Source organism: Lonchura striata, chromosome 4 (assembly GCF_050655825.1).
Source record: "Lonchura striata isolate lonStrDom1 chromosome 4, ASM5065582v1, whole genome shotgun sequence".
Classification (NCBI taxonomy): Eukaryota; Metazoa; Chordata; class Aves; order Passeriformes; family Estrildidae; genus Lonchura; species Lonchura striata.
This window is the reverse complement of record NC_140706.1, coordinates 60,428,231-60,447,314: the sequence shown is the minus strand read 5'-3', so window position 1 is coordinate 60,447,314 and position 19,084 is coordinate 60,428,231. Positions and strand designations below refer to the sequence as shown.

The following is a 19,084-nucleotide window of genomic DNA, read 5'->3' as shown; positions in this document are numbered from 1 at the left end:
AAAACCTTTGTGGAAGCAAGTTGGAAAGGGAGTAAGAGATATAATATTTGGAACACTGCAATTCTGTACAGTCAATATATTTTTGAGCTTGGGAACATTTCACAGGCTTTTGGCAAACAAGCTTGCAACAGAGCCATAATTATATATTTCATAAAAGGAGTTTTCAATTTTTAAATACAGTGTGCTTGCCAGAGGTGATGGATGAACATGTAAGGGGAAGACTCCAAAGCAATAAAATGCATCTTTGATGATGGGAACACTGCAGAAATAGGAAGACTGTATAATAAGATAGTTAAATGCAAACAGAAGAAGGAAAGAAAATTTCTTTAAGCAAATAAATGTTTTTAAAGCAATGTTTGCATGATTATCTGACCTTAAATAATTTCTTGAAGGTTTTGTCTTTTACACATAACCAAACAGAAATAGCCTTACAAATGGAGCAAGGTTTCAGACATTCCTGTAGAGCTGCATGCAGTGTATTTACCTCTTGGGTAAATGTGGTGTACTGGACAGATCTCAAAGGAAAAAGCAGCAATTCACCTCAGGCTGGAGCAGCCACAAGTTACCTGATGATTGTTTAGTGTCCCAAGTCTTTCTGTTGGACATCTGCACAGGAGTGTTCATCCTCTTGCCATGAGAATGAACTCACCAAACCCTGGTTACCTTGTCCACTGTTTCTCAGGCAGTTTATTAATTTTCTGGTTTGGTGGTTTGCAAGCAGCATTTATTGAAAACACTCTAACCACCACTCTCTATTTTCACAGGATTTCTGTTCATTTAATTTTCAAAATTACTTGCCCGGTTTCTCCTTGACCATTTGTATGGTGTCAAAATGTCTGAATAACCCAAAATACAACCCTGACACACACTTCCAGAAGAATGGAGAGAAAAGGAATTTTGACCTTCCATGCTAAGGCTTATCAGCACCTCTCAGTCTCATCTCTACATGGAATACTTATTGCAGAGAACAATCTATTTCATTTATATCCATGGGATTCCATCTGACCATAAGGATCTACCCTTTGGTATTTGTTTGCTTCCAAGGTCTATGGAGGTGTGAAGATAAAACAGAGAAGCAGCTGTTTTAAGTGAGTTACAGGATGTGAGAACAGTAAACCAGCAAAGGTTATAAATGTGATTTTATCTTCTTTGAATGATACCTCAGGACACTTTTTGTTTGTCTTCTTAGCCTTGTCTTTTTCACTTAAATAGTGGATTCATTCTTTCCATTGTTTATATCAAGAGATAAAGTTGGGTATGACATTGGACAGCATATGCAAACATAATGTAGCATAAAACATTGTGAAGCAGTAATTGACAAATACGTCAAAGTAAAAGAAAATAAATAATCAAAATATCAGAGTCCAAAGCCAGTTCCTGGGGAGTTCTTGAGACTGACAGCCACCAGCAGTCACAAGGCTGAGTGAGTGACTCCAGACAGTCACTTTTGTATGCAGGCCACACCTCGTCCTCTTCTTCAATTACAGCTTCCACTGGATATGGTGTCTTCTCTCCAAGCACATCCTGACAAGTTAGGGTAAAGACTTCTCAGAAGAGGTGGTTAACACATTCTCTCATGTGTAACAATAGAGCTCACCAGTTGGAGAGGGAGGGGAAAAGATTAATTACTAAATGTGAAAACTGAAAATACAAATGTGTTCAGAATTATGCCCAACACCTCAGGAAAGGGGTAAATGGTGACTCTTTTGAGCTGCAGTGCTTTGTTTGCCAGAAATTAAATCTGTTTGGAAGGGGCAGAGGAGGCAGGGAACAATGTTTCTGCAGTTGATGTCCTCATCTCGTAAAAAATAGAAATGGTGGCAGTTCCTAACCTTCTTGGATGATCAGCTCTACACAGCTACTCATTATGAAGCTGACTTGCAGCTAGAAGGGGAGATACCAGGTGATGCAGGAGGGCAGGAAAGGTGTCCATAAAGATTTATTTCACTGTATTTATTAAGTCTTACGTTTACATAAGATTTTTAGCTCTTAAGTGTTCTGTGCAAAGTTATTTCAAAATAATTTTTTCGCTAGCTTTGGAATATCCAGAGTCTTAATCCTTCTGTTTCTTTTTAATGTTTCACTGGAGAACTTGGAGGCCTTTCATTTTACTGAGCATATTTTGTTTTAAACTCCAAAACTCATACAGAAATGCAATCTATTGCTCAATAATTGCAATATAACTTTGTCTTTTATGATTTTCTAACATAGGAGTTTTGGAATTTATTGTGGACACTTAAAGCAGAAATCTTGTTTCAAGTCCTTTTCTTTTTTCCCCCCCTCTCTCTTTTTGTTTTCCTTTTCATTTTAGTATAGGGGATGTCATGGTGAACGATGGATTTCTTTGAGACACCTTTCACAACAGTGATTTATTATTTGACATTAGAGGGTCTCAGTTCATCTTCTTCCTGGCCACTGTGTAAGGTGTTCTTTAAGGCTAACAATACTGACTGCCTGGGAACAGGGCTTAGGCATGCACAGAGAGCACAGCCCAGTGTTGTGGTCTTGGAGTCACTGGGCCTGTACTCACTTCCCATTCCCTGGCATCAATTAGAGCTAGTGCCCACGGAATGCATGCAGAAGTTGACTCATGTGACTCTTCAGGTCACTGGCAAGGTCAGGTGCCAGGCATGTTCTGGGAAGATTTCTGGACCACTGTGTGGACACAGAGCTCCAATTTCCAGGATGCAGTCAAAGCTTGCCCAGAGGGTAGGATGGATGGAAATAGGTGGTTTCCCTTGGGGCCGAGAAATCTCTCACAAAGTGCTGAGGCTCCTGTTGTAAGAGATCAGCTCTGGTTTGCCATGAGCAAGCTAAGAAGCAGCTGAATAGAAAAAGCACTTTGCTGCAGCGAGAAGGAAGAAGCACTGTAGTTATGACTTAACAAATACATCTTTCAAGTAAACAGAAGTACTTTCAAAACACTTCAGTGTCCTCTTTTGCATCAATGAAAAATATGCAGCTGCTTTGCAAGGGACTGGTTGTCAACAGTTTGACATTATCAGAAAGCTGCTGTTTTTCCAGCTTCCCATGAGCTTCTCCCAGGACAATCATAGGGAAGAAGTTATTATATTTCTTTTTCTTAAGAGATAAAAGAGGGCTGATGACTAATACTGAAGTGAATTGTTAAGAGACTTATTTACTTAATTGAGCCTTCTTGTTTGGTACATGTCCCAATTAATTCATTTTTTGTTGTGACCATATTGAAGCAACCTACACCCTTGTGACCTTCTCTTATAATTATTACTATTTTCCTCATTTGAAGTACTGTTTTGATTATGTACTCAAAAAGCTCTGCTGAAACATCTGTAGTGCTACCAGAGTGAGATTTTTCTGTTGTCTGGAACTCAAGGGTAGCAAGAAAAAGAATCCTTCTTTATTGAAGTTCTTAGAGGTTATGGGTCACTTACAGCTCTTAGGGGATGGGGGGGGTGTCTTCCTTTTTAATCTTACAAAATGAGTATTTTGAATAGGTAGAACTTGTTTTCTAACTAGAATTTTTTTTAAGAAAAATGCTTTGTTGGATGGTAGCACGCAGAGGTAGCTCAGAATTCCTCTGGTATGAATATTGTATATATTGTAGGATCACAGGAGAATGAAACAGCAGTGGAGAAGGGGCTGGCAAATATGGCCAGCCCTAAATTTGCTGAGATTGCTATGTGGACTCTCTGCCCCAAATGAGGCATTGTTTTTATTATTGCTTAAATTAAATACATTATTTGACAGCTCTTTGCTTAAACCACAGTAGAGTTGTCTGAAAAGCTCTCTCTGAAGGAGAGACTCTCTCAGCCATGGTAGTAACATCTGCAGCAGTAGCTGTCAGTGAGGGGCTGCCCATGCAGGGGGGGTGTTCATTCCTCAGTGCTTCATGGAATGAAGATTTTGCCATTTGTGCCAAACTCCACCATGTTGACTTCTGCACACTATAATGTTTTTGAGCTCCTGTCCCCAACTCCTCTCCCCACATTTACCTGGAAATGCCAGCCAAGTGGTTTTCCTCCATCAGGCCATGTTCACACGTGCTGGTGGAGCTTGTTCTGGGCAGCGATCCCAGAGGTGTTGTTGGTCTGGGGAAAGGTGCTCTGCCAGTGGCATCCTTCCTTCCAGTGGAACTAGAAGAGTTACACCAAGACCCTCACTGCTGGCTGCTGTGTTTAAAAAGTACCCTTGTAGTTCTGTGCAGCTCTTACAAAAGCAGTCCCTTCTCCTCAGGGAACAGGACCCTTGCAACAAGGTATTTTTTCACTCAAGGTTTGCTGATGCTCTTTCTCTTACTGTTTTAAGTAGTACACTGCTTTCCCCAGTCTCTCCCTGCTTTTTGCTCCATTCTGTCCAAAACAAAACTGGCTATGCTTTCAACTTCTTGAAGCATTGGGTAACCTTTTTCCCTCTTCTTCATTCTAAGTCCCTTTCCCTTGACTTCCTTACAAAGTGCTTTCATATCTGTGCTCTATGCTCTGAGGGATTTCTTTTTTCTGTATTGCAGACTCTATCTGTTCCTGAAACAATTAAAACCACTTATTAAAAGATAATAGCTCACAGTGGGTCACAGTTTTTCCATGGCCCTCTAAGCAGCTGGGATTTTGATGCCAGAGGACAGCAGTGCTGGGTAGAGCTTACCTTGGATGCCAGCCAAATACTGGGGTGCTGTGTCCTTTTATTTTAATGTTTGTCTGAGCAATCTTCTGGTCTCGTGCGTGTGTAGATGTGGCACTTTAGAACATGGTTTTAGTGATGAACCTGGCAGTGTCAGGTTAATAGGTAGACTTGATCCTAGAGGTCTTTTCCAACCTAAATGATTCTGTCATCTATGTAGCAAGAATTCCTGCCTCAGTAGAAAAGAAACTGTCTGAAAAATCTTTATTGAGCTTTGAATATTCCAGACAGACCATCTCAGACCAGGCTTCTTCATGCACCAGGCAAAGGTGGGTGACTGAAAAAGCCAAAGGAGTGGCTGTTCCACAAAACCATAATTAGGGCTTAATGCTTGCTCTGCTCACTCTTGACTTTCTCTCTGTACATAACCTGGTTTAACTTTTTGGTTGTGCCTATGTCCAGAGCACTTTGGCTCAGCATTCTGGTTTAGAATGTGTATGAAAGATTAATTTCCTTTCCAGCAATGGAGTTTCCTTTCTAAATGAACTCATGTGCCAGATCACACAGCATGCTGCAGAAGTGTGCTGCATTTTATATGACACTTACAAGGCTCTACTGAATGAAATCTGCAAGTCTTGAGTTCTGAAGATGGCTTTGTGTTTTTTGGCATAGAAACAGAAAAGCTGGGGCTGGAGGTGGGAAATGGATTGCCATCTTGGAAATTTAATGACCAGCTGTTTCCCTGTGATGTGTGTGGAAAAGTGTTTGGTCGCCAGCAGACTCTGTCCCGGCATCTCTCATTGCACACAGGTAAGGCAGAGCTTGCCTGTGGTTGTCACTGCACTCGGGAATTCTGTGGGGTTTGTTTTAGGGAGGAGAAAGATGGTAAGGAGAGGAGTGTGCGAGCCATCCTCAGCTCACCTGGGGCATAGCCAAGTGCAGGAGCAGGACACAATGTCAGAGTGGGCTTGGAGTGAACATTTTATTTCTTTGCAGCCTTCTGAAATGTCTCCTTACAAAACCTGTCGATTCAAGTTTGTCCAGGTTCTAGCAGATCAGACTGTAGACACCAACTGATAACCAAGCTTGGTAATGGAGTTCTGAAGAGAAGGCAAAACTTTTTTTTTTTTTTTTTTGGCAGATTTGGGTTTTTTTTTAACAGAAATATCATTCACGTGATGAACTTTTCAAGTGTCACTGAACAACAAAAGATTGGCCTTGGTGTTCTGAAACTGAAAGGATTGAATAACTCATTCATCTTTGCTCTCATGATACAGTTCTGAGAGGAACAGGGGCTGTTCTACTCCATATCAACTTTCTTAAAGTGAATCTGCTCCAAATCATCTGAGACAGAGTTTCTATATGGATGATGCACTCTGTCAGCCTGCTGAGGTGCACTGCATAAAATAACATTTGGATGCAAGAATTTCCCATGTAGTGCTGAGAAATCCTGTTGGTATAATGTCAGTGTATGTTGAGCCATCCAGCAGAGCCGTCCTGAAAAGGCTCAGATGCTCCATGGTCTTAGTGGGGTTTCCTTAGTCCTAAGCTGTTTTATGGAATGTCTTTCCCCTCACACTTGCAGCATTATATTTCAATTTCAGAGGACTAGACCCTCAAAGGAAAAGGTTGTAAAAGCAGACATAATGTTTGGTTATTTTAATCAATGCTTTGCAAAATGCATGCACAAAAACTGTGCTGCCAGGATCTAGAAATGATTAATTTAAAACAAAAAAAGAGGAATATTTAAAATTGTGACACATCAGAAACTCATGATGAATTAGTTTATTTTTTTGACTGTTCTTTGAGTCAGCTTTTTCATTAGTTCATTTTTGGAACTGGACTGATGATATACAGTGTTCTCCTTCCTCCTACCATCAGATATCATTACAAAATCATCAACTATCAGCTCTCTGCAAGTTATCACATGGGCAAACTCAACAATAATCAGGTCCAAAAATCAAATAAAATATGCTGGGTACAGGAAATAGTTGTAGACTATTGACCTGTTTCTCCACTGGCTTTGCTGCAGCTCCCAGAACAGCAGTTGCCCCAGTTTTCCAGTTTATAATTTTATATTGTCCAACTACAAAGAGTAGAGCAAATTAAAAAAAGCTTGCCCTAAACTACCTTCAAATTAGTTGGGGTTTTTTTCTGAGTAATTGCTGTGGACTCCTATAAACTTCTAAAATGTCAAGCTTCCAAAGTACCTCATCCTGAAAGCTGCTTGGAGAAACCCAAAGGAATGCACGCTTGGTTACTGGCAGCTTTCAAAGCAGCTGCCTTCAGGCTGAGGTATAAACTCACATCTTTCTGCTCCTTTTTTCAGAAGAGAGAAAATACAAATGCCACTTGTGCCCCTATGCTGCTAAGTGCCGTGCTAACCTGAACCAGCACCTGACTGTGCACTCGGTGAAGCTGGTGAGCACCGACACCGAGGACATCGTCAGCGCCGTCACGGCCGAGGGCAGCGATGGAAAGAAGCACCCTTATTACTACAGGTGAGCACCCAGGAGAGGGCTGTGCACCAGGCAGCACCCCCTGTGCCTGCTGAGGATGTGTGACAGGGCCACCCTTCTGGTGCTGCGGGCTCGGAGCCATGACTGCAGGATTTGTCTTGCCCATATCTGGCTTAGGATGAGCAGTGAACCCCCGCTGGCTGCTTCGTGCTGTTTGACTTGGCTGGCCATTGGGAAGGACCCGGGGGTTTGCTGTGGGGTTGGTGTGAGGCAGCTGGGCTGCTAGAAGCCCCTCTAACTTTTTAAGCAGTGTTCCTTTAAGTTTTGTGTTCGGAAGCATCCCATCATGTACACAGATACACAGTGAATCTAAAGCCCGGTGCTTCCAGTCGCCTCTGATTGTTCCAACCCTTGTCCTCAGCCAAATCTTTGAAATCAAGTAGCTTTAAAGTGTTATCAAGAATTTTTATATCAGTCTACACATTTCTTCTGTTTGTTAGAGGTATATACATTTGGTGAAATGTATATACATGGTGAAAGAAAGAAAACCTTCAGGAGAATTTGCCTGAAAAATTGAAAGGAATTTCCCAGATAAAATGGGTATTTAGACATTCTTCTTGTTGTATGCACTGTTGTGCACTTTGCAAACTGTGATGTGCACTCTAGTGGCCAAGCAGATTACCAAATAATTCTTACTTTTAGTCAAAGTGCCAGTAGCAGATTTAATTACAAAATCATAGAAGTAAGAAATAAATGAGACCTGCTGGATTAGATTATCTAGTGCTTCCCCTTGGGAAAGCAGAATAGTGCCCTGGAGTATATGCCTTTTGCAGTCTTTCTGGCTTGTTTTAAATGTTAATGGCCTAATCAAAGCAAGAGGAGGACTCTGCAAAGAAAGTTAAATTAAAGGGTCCTTTCCACTGCCTCTCAGTATCACTGTCTTTATGTACTGGCTGCAAAATCTGTATCCCTGCTAATTATTCGCATAGCTGAAGACTGCTGTTTTCCAGTCAAGCATAAGAAATGTTTGAACCCATTTTTACTTGCTTATACTGAAACTACCAGGCAGTTTTGCACAAGATCCCAGTTTGGCATGGGAACCATTCCAGGGCTTGAAAATCACTCCTGGAGTGTGCAGCAAGCTCTCTGTTTGTCAGTGTATCAGCTGTACTAAACATCTTGGCAAAGCTGCAGTGCCTCTTATTGCCCAAAGGAATCAGTTAGGTGATGCACAGCATCTGGAATCTGTAGTTTTTAATTAACTTTATGATTATTTAGCATCATTATAGCATGTACAGGATTGTTGCATTGTGCCTGCCCTTAATCACATTGGCATGGCCATCAGTTCAAAGGCAGTTCAGCAGACAAAAGAAATTTGCAGTGAACACTGAGCAGTGAGGAAGAGCAGAAAGCTGTGCTGTGAGTTTCTTCTTGCAAATTTGGTGAAAGGCGATAGCCTTCTGTTTGTGGTTTGGTTTTTAATGTTTCTTTTACTCTTGAATTCTCTTCTGCCTGCAGCTGCCATGTGTGTGGGTTTGAGACAGAGATGAATGTCCAGTTTGTCAGTCATATGTCCCTCCACGTGGATAAGGAGCAGTGGATGTTCTCCATTTGCTGCACGGCGTGCGATTTTGTCACTATGGAAGAGGCAGATATGAAGGCTCATGTCAACAACAAGCACACAGGTGATGATCCCTCTCTCCCAGCTGCAGTGATCTCTCTCTTCCTTGCTTTTTAGGTGCAACCTTCACACTTCCCATTAGCACTCTGCTTTCACTGAAATGCTTGCTAATTAAGGCCTGATCTCTCAAAGTTGAAGAGAATTGGACTCCAGCCAGGCAAATAATCTGGTAGTGCAGATCAATTTTCAAGCTTAGTGAAATAAATGAAGGACTACTTAGCCATTCTTCTTCCTATTCCCCTTATCCCACAAATCCCCTCTCCTACTGGAGTCAGTCAAATATTTCATTTGTTTTTCTGGTTTACTATTTCATCAAAATCCTGCTTTGACTTCAGCGATGATAAGGTGACTTTGTGCTAATTGTGCATACCTGGCTCTAAGTCTGAAATAAACATTATGTTGAGCTTTGCTCCTTGCTGTGTTTGCCCCCCCAGTCCATCAGTTTGGAATTTCATGCTGATGTTTAGTTGACACTGTGATTCAGCAATACTGTAAATGTACTTTATATTTAATAGCAGAAAAGTCATGCTCTCTCCCTGGTCCTGCTCACTTAATAGCCAAGGATAAGAGCAATAGCAGTTTTCAAACAAGCTCCATATGCTTAGTCCAACTCAAGAAGTCTGGCATAACTTAAGAAGAAGAAAATTGCAATCTTCTTAATTAATTTCTTTACTAAGACCAGGCAGAAGCATTTTTGCCGCCACAAGCTACTCACAGTTGTATTTACAGTACAGAACCTGATTTCATCCAGCACAACTTTTCCATTGCTAAGGTGCTTTTCTTGTCCTACCAGCAATAAAATTGGGAAAACAGGAGGGATGAAGAAGAGGGGAGAGAAGAATAAAACTGGTTGTGTTCACAGATACATAAGTTAAATGGAACTACAAAAATATGAACTACTGGAAAGCTCTCAAGGGATTTTATGCCAGCATAGCTCTCAGCACTACTTCACTTCATAAAGAGGAGTTCAAGGCAAATGAGAAACACCACCCATAGCTATGTGAAAAGCCTCAGAGCTCAAAAGTGAGCTATGCTCTGCTGTATTTTCCTATTGTGGCTAAAAGATTGAAACTGCTACTTGTCTTTTGATTATAGGCAAAACCCCCTTGTTCTTCCTTCACCCTGCCCAACTGAGCCCCTCAGCTGGTGATTCAGCCAAATGTTCACACAAATATGGCAAATACAGAGTGAAAAATAGAATGGATTTTCTGGGTCACTTGACTCCAGTTCCTTATCCTGTGATGTTACCAGGTCATAAAGGGACTGTTTGTGAGGATATTGCATATGCCTTCAAAGAAGTTTCATTGTTTTAAATGAACTATTTTGAGACAGGCAGCTGTAGGCTTCTTGCATTAAAGATTAGGGACCTTTTTAAAATTTCCAGTGTGTGTTGTAGTGATAATCAGAGTACATATACATTGTTCTTGTCCAGAACTGCCCTCTATCTGAAACAGCAGTCCTCCTTTTCCTCCCTCCACCTTTCATCCCTCTTTCCACGCTATTTATTCCCTTAGTAAATTTATGGAGAACAACACTCTGCCCTCTAAATGTACACTGAGCCTTTTCCTATATGGAACACAGTTTTCCTGCTGTACCAATCCCTCACTGCATGTGTTCTTGTTGGAACCCCTGCTCTGGACATGTGCAATCACAGCTGTACATGGTGAAATGAAATAAGCAGTGGTGGCAGTACAAACCACCAGCAGCTACTGGGAATAGGTGACACAATAACATTCTGTGATCATATTTACCTTCCTTGAAGGCTCCCCAACACTGATTGCTCATATTCACCCCCTGTTCTGCTCCAATTCTGCTTTCGTTTTCCTTGACTGTTTCCAACCTAAGAACTTCCCATTTGTAGCAAAAATTCTTGTTACTGGCCCTTCAGGTCATAACCTTGTTCTCTGTGCTATTAAATTTCATTCCATTTGTATTACTCTTGTCCCCAAGGTCAGTGAATCTTTCTGTATGATATCCAGTCATCCTCCCTATTGGCAGCTCGGGTCATCAGATTTCATTAGTGCATTCCTGTGTTTTTATCTTAAAGGTGCCACTCAGTTTAAAGTTAAGTACACGTGTGCTGGTGTTTGCAGAGGCCTTGATCAGGGAATTGTATCACATGGAGAATTTGAAGTTTTAGTGAAGTCTCTTTTTAACACAGCTCTCATTGAACCAGGACATGGGTGGGAGGGAATAATTTGCCCATCCTTGCCTCATGGGGTCATGGAAGTTCTCATGTGTGTGATAGGGTTTGGGATTTAGACCTCATGCATTTATTGCACACATAAGGAAGCTCTGATGCTTTCTTTCTTCCATAAAGAAGCTCTGTCTCTAGGTCCAGTTAAATAACATGCTTTTCAATTATCTTTGAAGGAGATCCTAATAAAAATATATAAATCTTGAGACCATGCTGTTACCTCTGCAATGATTACTGAGGACGCTCTTCAGTACAATGAGGAAGATTATTCTCCTTTATCCTTCATTCCAAATTTACTCGCTGGACCCACATAAATTGAAAGGTGGGGGAAGTTTAGCTTGGACCAGTAGGTACTTTTGATTTCTGCCTCTCAAACCTACAGAAATTCTGCTTCCTTTTTGAGTGACAAGTGTTTGAACTCAGAGTAATCAAAGTGTTTTCTTGGGATTCTTTTCAGTCCAGAAATGAGGTAGAATTGTATAATCCCTTACCTCTACCATCACAGAAGCACTCAATTGCAGGATAAACTGAGAGATGTACTGTGGTTAAAAGCTATTAAAAAGGAAGAAGGCCCAACAATGTTTTTTTTTTAATCAGCTCAATTAATTTCAGACTTGTTTTGCATTAACTTTGAATATAAGTATTTCCTGAATTTAAGTTTAAAACAGAATCATGGAGACTCCATCTAATCTGCTGAACTAGTTATTGTTCTTTGTTTTTCAGCTGAAGAGAGGAAGACACCCAGTGAATCTAACAGCCCATCTTCATCTTCGCTGTCAGCATTGAGTGACTCTGCCAACAGCAAAGAAGATGCAGATATAACCCCAAAAAACAAGGGGTCAAACAACCTACTGGTCATTTCTGTAGTGCCTGGTAGTCAGACCTCAGTGAACACTGAAGAGAAGTCAGAGAAAGGTAAAAAATTTGTTTAACAAACACAAACTCTCACTCTCTATGCAATCAATCTGGCTACATTGTAAGGACTAAGTTTCCTGTTCTATTTTTCAGGCTTTGAATGTGTTTTCTGTAACTTTGTCTGCAAAACAAAAAATATGTTTGAGCGACACCTGCAAATCCACCTGATCACACGGATGTTTGAGTGTGATGTGTGCCACAAGTTCATGAAGACACCTGAGCAATTACTGGAGCACAAGAAATGCCACACTGTCCCCACCGGTGGGCTCAAGTAAGGAAAGCAAGTACACAAACTTTTACTGTGTTAAGCACCTTAATACTGTGGGAATAGAACAAAAGGAAATCAGTCAGAAAGGGTTGGTTAACTAATAATCCAGATTTGGGCCTTCCTTGTATTTAGATGACCCAAGACTATCCTTCAGCATGCAGATACCAATCTGCATCATTACAGCAGATTGGTAACCTAGCAGCAGAGGAGCTGTAACCCCATTCAAGTCAAAGGGGAAACAGGATATGATGGGCCCTATAGAGAATGAAGCAGTATTGCAAAGAGCTTTTGGCAAAATAAGGTTTTTTTCCAAGGCATCCGAGCAAAAAGAAGCACCCAGCACAGGCTCTGTTTTGCACCTGGCTCAAAAAAACTAAATCCTGTACAGCCTCTAGGTATGAAGTTACAACCCTGAGGTTATAGTCTTTGTATATGCAAAGTCATTTCTCCAAGAATGAACAACCTGGATGCTTTCTGCTTTGTTTGCATGCCCAGCAATATTCACTACTGTATAAATTAACATGTAATAAGTAATACAGTCTTTTAATATAAAACCGCTTTGGTTTTGGCTGTAGTGGCACCCTTTAAAGTCTTTTGGTGCAGAGCAGTGTTTCTAGAGAATGAGCGTGCCTTTTTGTCAAAGTCTGACCCCTGGGGGAAGGAGGAACTGCTGGGGCCATATGCTTGTCTCTGGGCAGGCAGTATGATGTTATGAAAGAGGCACATCCCTGACCTCTGTCTGGTCCAGCTGCTGCAGGAAAAAAGCTGGAACCACTTGGAGCCCAGCTAGGGTTCAGCACAGGGCTCCCAGCTTCTGCTGCTCTTGCTGAGCAGGCTGATGTTGGCGCGCTGCGGCTGCGACATGAGGAGCGCACCACGTCCAACGTTGCCGCGTGCAGCTCCCTCGGTTTGCGCTGCAGCTTTGGAAAACTGGTCCTGTTTGCCAGGCAGCCTCTGGTGTCCAGCTCAGTAGTTCCACAGACTGGGATCTGTGGTCACTTGAGATGAGATGACTGAATCTGGGAAGAAGACCAGATTGAGAAACAAGCACTGTCAGAACGACGGGATGTCTGCCTTGGAATACAGACCAGTTGTCTAATGCACATTTGGTTTAAGCTGAGTAAAATCTGTTCTGTTTACCAAGGAAAAACCATGACCATAATATGACTCAAGTCTTCCCTACAGAATGTGTTTCTCAGTCTATATTCCTGCCCAACTCAAGTAATAATTAGGTACCTTGAAAGCAGCATCTAAGAAAAAGCTCTGATTTATTTTTTTTTAAGGCATCCAGAAGAGCCTGAAGAGTTCTAAGTAAATTGTATTTTTCTGTCTCCTGTTTGCTGTGGGGGAAGAGAAAAAAAAACATGATTCTTCCAGCTCCAGGTCAAAATCTGAGATTCTGATCCAGAGAGCACCCAGCCCAGGAGAGGTATGTGTGCATTGACAGCCAAGTCCTCTGGTGAAAGAGAATCACATTAGAAGCCTCAGTGACAGGCTCCTTCTCTGCATCAGAGTACTTGATGTGCATCAGGAAATGTGTCCAGGTGTTTTAGTATCTCTTTGTCCTCCTGTTATTACTCACTTTCCTCAAAAATCTCTTGATTAACTTGTAGATTATTATTATACCTGTATATGCAACCAGATGTAGCAAGAAAAACAAGCTTAGGGAGAGAGAGAATCTCAGCTTAGAAATTATCCAAAATGACCTGCTAAACAGTGAATGTTGATGTGTGGCAGCTAGGGATGCTGGAAGACAGCAGCCAGCTGCCTCAGCTGTAAGTTTTTATCCAGCCCTGCTCTCTGAGCTCACCAGTTCCATGTGAAAGGTGTGTGCTTGGTTCAGTACAGCAGAGACCCTTGGCAGGGAGCTGTCCCCAACTTCCTCTAAGCTGCACCAAGCAACAGTGGGTGTGATTTGGGTTTGGTGGGTGGCCAGGCTTGTTCAGCATGCAGCTCAGGCTTCCTTCCAAACTTTCATGATTCCCTCCTCTACCCTTCTCAGCCTCTCCTGGCTCAGGAACTGGGGTGAGGCCCTTTGCCATGTCCACCCCAGGCCGGATGCTTGCTGCTGTGAGTAAGAAGAACCCACATCCTGTTCCTACACAGGAGCAATTCCTGCCATGGCAGAGGCAGCTGTAGGCAAACATTGCCAAGCACACACCCCTTTCAGCATGGCTAGCTCATCTTCCAGAAATGGGAGTCCCTACAAATCATCCTAACAGCCTGGCTTTCAGCTGCTCCTAGCAGGATACCCAGCAAGCTTATTGTTCATGGTCACATAAAAGGGAATTCCTAAGCTTTTGCTGTACATGTGGTATTACAAGTTTATTCCATCTTTACTTAAACAGCTGTTTTCATACTCATCTGTAAACATTCACTTTAAACCACTTCTTAATGGAAAAAATGACCAAAGTGACTTCGTGCAAACACTAGGAATCGTTACACAAAGTACCTGTGCATCAGTCACCCACCCTGCACTCCCCGGCCTGCTTTGGGGGAAGACCCCATCAAGGTAAGCCAGAAGGTTAAAGGGATGCTCCTTCAGAGCAAATCAATGTTTTTCTAGGAATGCCATTAAGTGGGCAAACCTCCTTTAAGTAGAGATGTGTCGAGGTGAACCAGATATTGGAAAGAGGCTTCACAAGGAGAACTGAGTGCCTTTTTCTCCTCCTTAGTAGGTCAGAAAGGGGCCGAGTGCCAGGGTTAAAGCAGGAAGGCAGGTCTGCCAGCCGAGTGACTCCTCTTTTCTTTATCCCTGCCCTTCCTTGCTGTGTTTCCAGGTGCCCGTTCTGCATCTACTCCACGAACCGCCCCGCAGCCATGGAGTGCCACCTGAAGACTCACTACAAGATGGAGTACAAGTGTCGGATCTGCCAGACAGTGAAAGCCAACCAGCTGGAGCTGGAGATGCACATCCGAGAGCACCGCCTTGGCAACCATTACAAGTGTGACCAGTGTGGCTACCTGTCCAAGACGGCCAACAAGCTGATCGAGCACGTGCGTGTCCACACCGGCGAGCGCCCTTTTCACTGTGACCAGTGCAGCTACAGCTGCAAACGCAAAGACAATCTCAACTTGCACAAGAAACTGAAGCACGCTCCACGCCAGACCTTCAGCTGTGACGAGTGCCTGTTCAAGACTACCCACCCTTTTGTCTTCAGCCGCCACGTGAAGAAGCACCAGAACGGGGACTGCTCTGAAGAGGAGAAGAAGGGCCAGTATTCAACCTCCAAGGAAGCCAGTCCGCTCCTACCAGTGATTAGCTCCAGGAACCTTCTGTCACCCTTCTCAGTTATGTCTGCCTCCCAGGCTCTGCAAACAGTAGCCATGTCAGCTGCACAAGGCAGCGGGGCAGAGCCAAACTTGGCGGTGAAAGCCTTGGCCATCAATGGCACTTCCCTGTGCTTTGATAAATACTGGAACTCAGAGTTTGCCCACCTTATTCCTTTAACAATGTTTTTCCCCAAAAACCACTACGATCTCACATTCCATCCACCCAGACCTCAGACTGCACCGGGGGGTGCCTCTTCACCTAAACACTCCTTCCTTGCCTACCTTGGACTAACAGAAAGGGCAGAAACTGTCTGAGGGCAGTTGCATTCTGTACCAAAAATCCCCCAACAAACCCAGCAGGTTACACATTGCTGCAAAACGTAGCCCCAAGAGGTAACGAACACTTGTACTATATCATTAGTAAGGTTTAGCAAATGGCTATGTGTGTATACTTATTGCATTGACATGAAAGCTGCTTTATTAAATCTCCAAGAGGTGACCTACTGCATACTTCTACCTTCAGAGGCATGTTCCCAGTACTCTTATCTAAGAAACTATTTTGTCTTGTTAAGCTGAAAAAAAAAAAAAAAGAGTGTCCTTATTGGCAATCAGCACTTGTAAGATGACATATTGACGCATTTTATTTTTGGGCTTCGTGCGGGTGCGTGGAAGAGAGGCTGCCTGTAGTGTGCCATGACATTGCTTTTGCACATCCCTTGGATTCGCTTCTTTAATCATCCTTCTTTTCCCCTTTCCACACCTTCACTCCCTGCCTTCCCCCTGCCTGCCCCTGAACTGTGGAGCAGTTCAGGAGCAATGTTTGGGGAGGGGCAGGTGGAAAACTGGTGTATTCTTTCAGTGCTGTTTGCAGCTTCCTTTAGTTGTTTGATGCCTTGTATTCAGTTGTCAAGGTTTGAGGCTTTGGGGTAGAACTGGTGAGGAAAAGAAGTTGCTTTCAGCATTGCAGGATGAGGGCATGACAATGAAAAGAGTGTGTATGTCCACACACATGCTGTGTGCAGCCTACACACCCACACAGCAGGCCCAATTCTCCACTCTTACACAGGTGTGACAAACACCTGCCCCTGGGCCACAGCATACATCTTTTGTTTTAAAAGGGCATATAAATATTATATATATACTGTATTATGCAGTGGTTACCTTTTACTTTGCAGGAACAACTTGTATAACTAGAATTCTATGGTGGAAAAAAAATCCAACAAGGGGATTTAAAAAAGGGTATGGATAAATTCTGGGTATAAATACTCAGACTAAAAAAAAATGGCAGTTTTGCACAGTGCTTTAGTCTTGCACTAGTTTGTTTCTCACTTGCAAAAAAAAAATAAAAAAAACAAATTGTGGGATGAAGTTAATAAGACTGTTTATTTGAAAAGGTACCAGTAACTTCTTTGAAATATAAAGCTATAAAAAGATGCTTTTGGAACCATAAAGTTCTTTTATACCCTCAGTATTTCACTTGTACTTGCAAATTTGACAGTCCTCTCACTCCCCTCCATGTCATCAGTAATACTTTATTCCTTTCTGTTGATGGCAGATAGAGTGTGTCCTGCTACGAAGATAACTTTGTACTTATTTAATGCTCCTACTTGTGGTCATTAAAATGACATGTTATATGTAGCACTTTATTGCAGGAAGAAGTGAATGCAGATTGGTTGTATAACCTTTGTTAATCTCAAAATGCCAAGAGTGATCTTAATGCAAGAGAAGCTAACCCACTGTTAATTGATTTCTGTTCCCTAGACAACTTAATACATTGGGAAGAAAGACTAGGATTAAAAGCACTCTGTTTTACAATTGGAAGTAAAAAATGTGAAGCATTTCAAAATGATCATGTGATGTACAGGAATGCCTTCATTCTGAATTATTGTTTTCCGTGGTGTCTCTTGGATTTGGATCTGGCTGTCCTTTACCAGCTATTAGAAGTGTCTGACCTAGCTTTTGCCACAGTCCCCTCCCTGTCCCTTGGCCAAGCCACTGTAGGAGGTGCCCTGAGTCACATCTTTCATGCTATCTACCCACCCTCATGCTTTCCTGAAGGAACTTCCTCTACAGGTTGTTGTGGGATGGGGGAATCCAACCACCCCAGCAGGAAAGCATTTCTTGTCCACAAGGGCTCTTAGCCATATGGACAAGTAGAAATGTAACTCCATCTTCATTAGTTCTTAAATGAAACTTGTGTAGAAAGACTTTCTGGATGCAAAACTTGCATCATTTTAACCCATTTGCAAGATTCCTACATTTGTTTTGTACTGAGATGGCCAAACATTCTCCACTGTCATGACCAAATAGTTCCTGTATGTGGAGGACATCCTAATCTGCACACTCCTGTTACCATACTGGAAGCTAGTTACAAGGGGGAAATATCCAAAATCACAGCAGGTTATCATTTGGCATTATTAATTACAGGACAGAGAAGTCTCACCATTTGTTTACATTCCAGCAGACGGTTTTGGTTCTAATGAGCACTTGGCAGTTCTGTCTATGCAGTGAGGAAAACCCATCTGCTCCAAACTGCGTGTAAACCTCTGTAAACAACTTACCTAACTCAGGGCCCTGCTCTCCACACTTTACTCCATCAGAGCTCCTGCTCACACCTCCCTGGGAGTACAGACAAAATAGAAAACACTGTGTTGGGAAGTACTCAGAGCATAAAATAGTTACTATCTTGAAGCATGAAATCTGCACTCTGTATCCAGCAGCTCTACCAGTTCTGTAAAACACGCTCCACATGCACATCTCTGACCACACCACAGAAAACCAAACACTCCCAAATCAAAAAGCTTGTTTTTTACACCAACTACAGGTAAAGTACAGCTGTCCAGGAGGAAGAAGAAGGAGGAATGTTATAATAGTAGGCCACTGTATCTAAACCAAATGGCAGCTTAAGTGGGGCTGTAACTTCCAAGAATGGGCTGCCCGCATGCGACCACCACGTGTTTTTGACCATGTTCCACTGCACCAGTATCTGACCTGGCAATGTTTAGTGTACCTGGGAAATTTGTTTAGCACTTTGGAAAGGACAAATTCATCCTTTCTGGCAAGTTATAGAAGTTTTCTCTGTAAGGAAAAGTGTGTTAGGAGGCTTTTATTTTTTTAAGAAAAAAAATACCCTATTTATCAGAGCTCTTGCATATTAAAATAATTTGTTTGCAGTTCAAGACTAAAGACAGGAATGTTCTCCAGAGGTTTCCCCTACTGATTAATGACCAACAGTTCTGATAAATTCCCCCCACCATAAAGGTAATTTCATACTGGTTTTCACTATGCATTCTTTAATGAAAGCTGGAGTGTTTTTCCATTCAGTAATTCAGTTAAAGTTCTCAGCACTTTTTTCTTTCTTCCTTTTTTTTTTTTTTTTTACTTGTTGTATTATGTTCAAATATTATTCTGTCAAGGTTTGTGTACATTAATTAAAATTTGTATTGTATAAAGCTTTTTGCATTATAAGGCTGTACAGGGTCATTTTGACAGTAACTGGTATATTTCTTTGCATTTTATGTTGCATTGCCAATTTCTAGTGTATCCAGTTTGGAAGTACAATATACTCTAATTAAAAAGGTTGGCTATATTCTGGTTTCTTTTGGTTTTCCTTCCTCTCTTTTCTTTTTACCTTAACTATATTTAGAGTTGATTTGGAGGGAGGGGGAAAAGATTCTTCTACAAGACAACATCTT

General features: G+C 42.0%; 2 protein-coding genes across 42 annotated transcripts in view; one reads left to right on the top strand and one right to left on the bottom strand.

Moving 5' to 3' along the window:
* ZNF827 (zinc finger protein 827) overlaps nt 1-18,978 on the top strand; it is a 114,875-nt gene extending 95,897 nt beyond the window's left edge. For 5 of the 11 annotated variants that reach the window (XM_085579195.1, XM_085579193.1, XM_031504685.3 and 2 more), the window contains 6 exons: nt 5,269-5,406; nt 6,926-7,097; nt 8,574-8,740; nt 11,657-11,848; nt 11,942-12,119; nt 14,897-18,978. In XM_085579195.1, the coding sequence (XP_085435321.1) occupies nt 5,269-5,406; nt 6,926-7,097; nt 8,574-8,740; nt 11,657-11,848; nt 11,942-12,119; nt 14,897-15,704 (1,655 nt within the window). In that variant the 3' untranslated portion in view covers nt 15,705-18,978. Of the gene's footprint in view, nt 1-5,268; nt 5,407-6,925; nt 7,098-8,573; nt 8,741-11,656; nt 11,849-11,941; nt 12,129-13,399; nt 13,546-14,464 lie in introns of those variants that run through there. The other 6 variants (XM_085579198.1, XM_085579200.1, XR_004148241.3 and 3 more) reach the window with 5 other exon arrangements.
* The window catches only part of MMAA (metabolism of cobalamin associated A), a 56,693-nt gene continuing 39,890 nt past the window's right edge, over nt 2,282-19,084 (bottom strand). For all 31 annotated transcript variants that reach the window (XM_085579223.1, XM_085579217.1, XM_085579221.1 and 28 more), the window contains 2 exons: nt 17,951-18,008; nt 2,282-13,135 (listed from right to left, as the gene is read on the bottom strand). The gene's annotated coding sequence lies outside the window, so the exon portion shown is untranslated. The remainder of the gene's footprint in view (nt 13,136-17,950; nt 18,009-19,084) is intronic.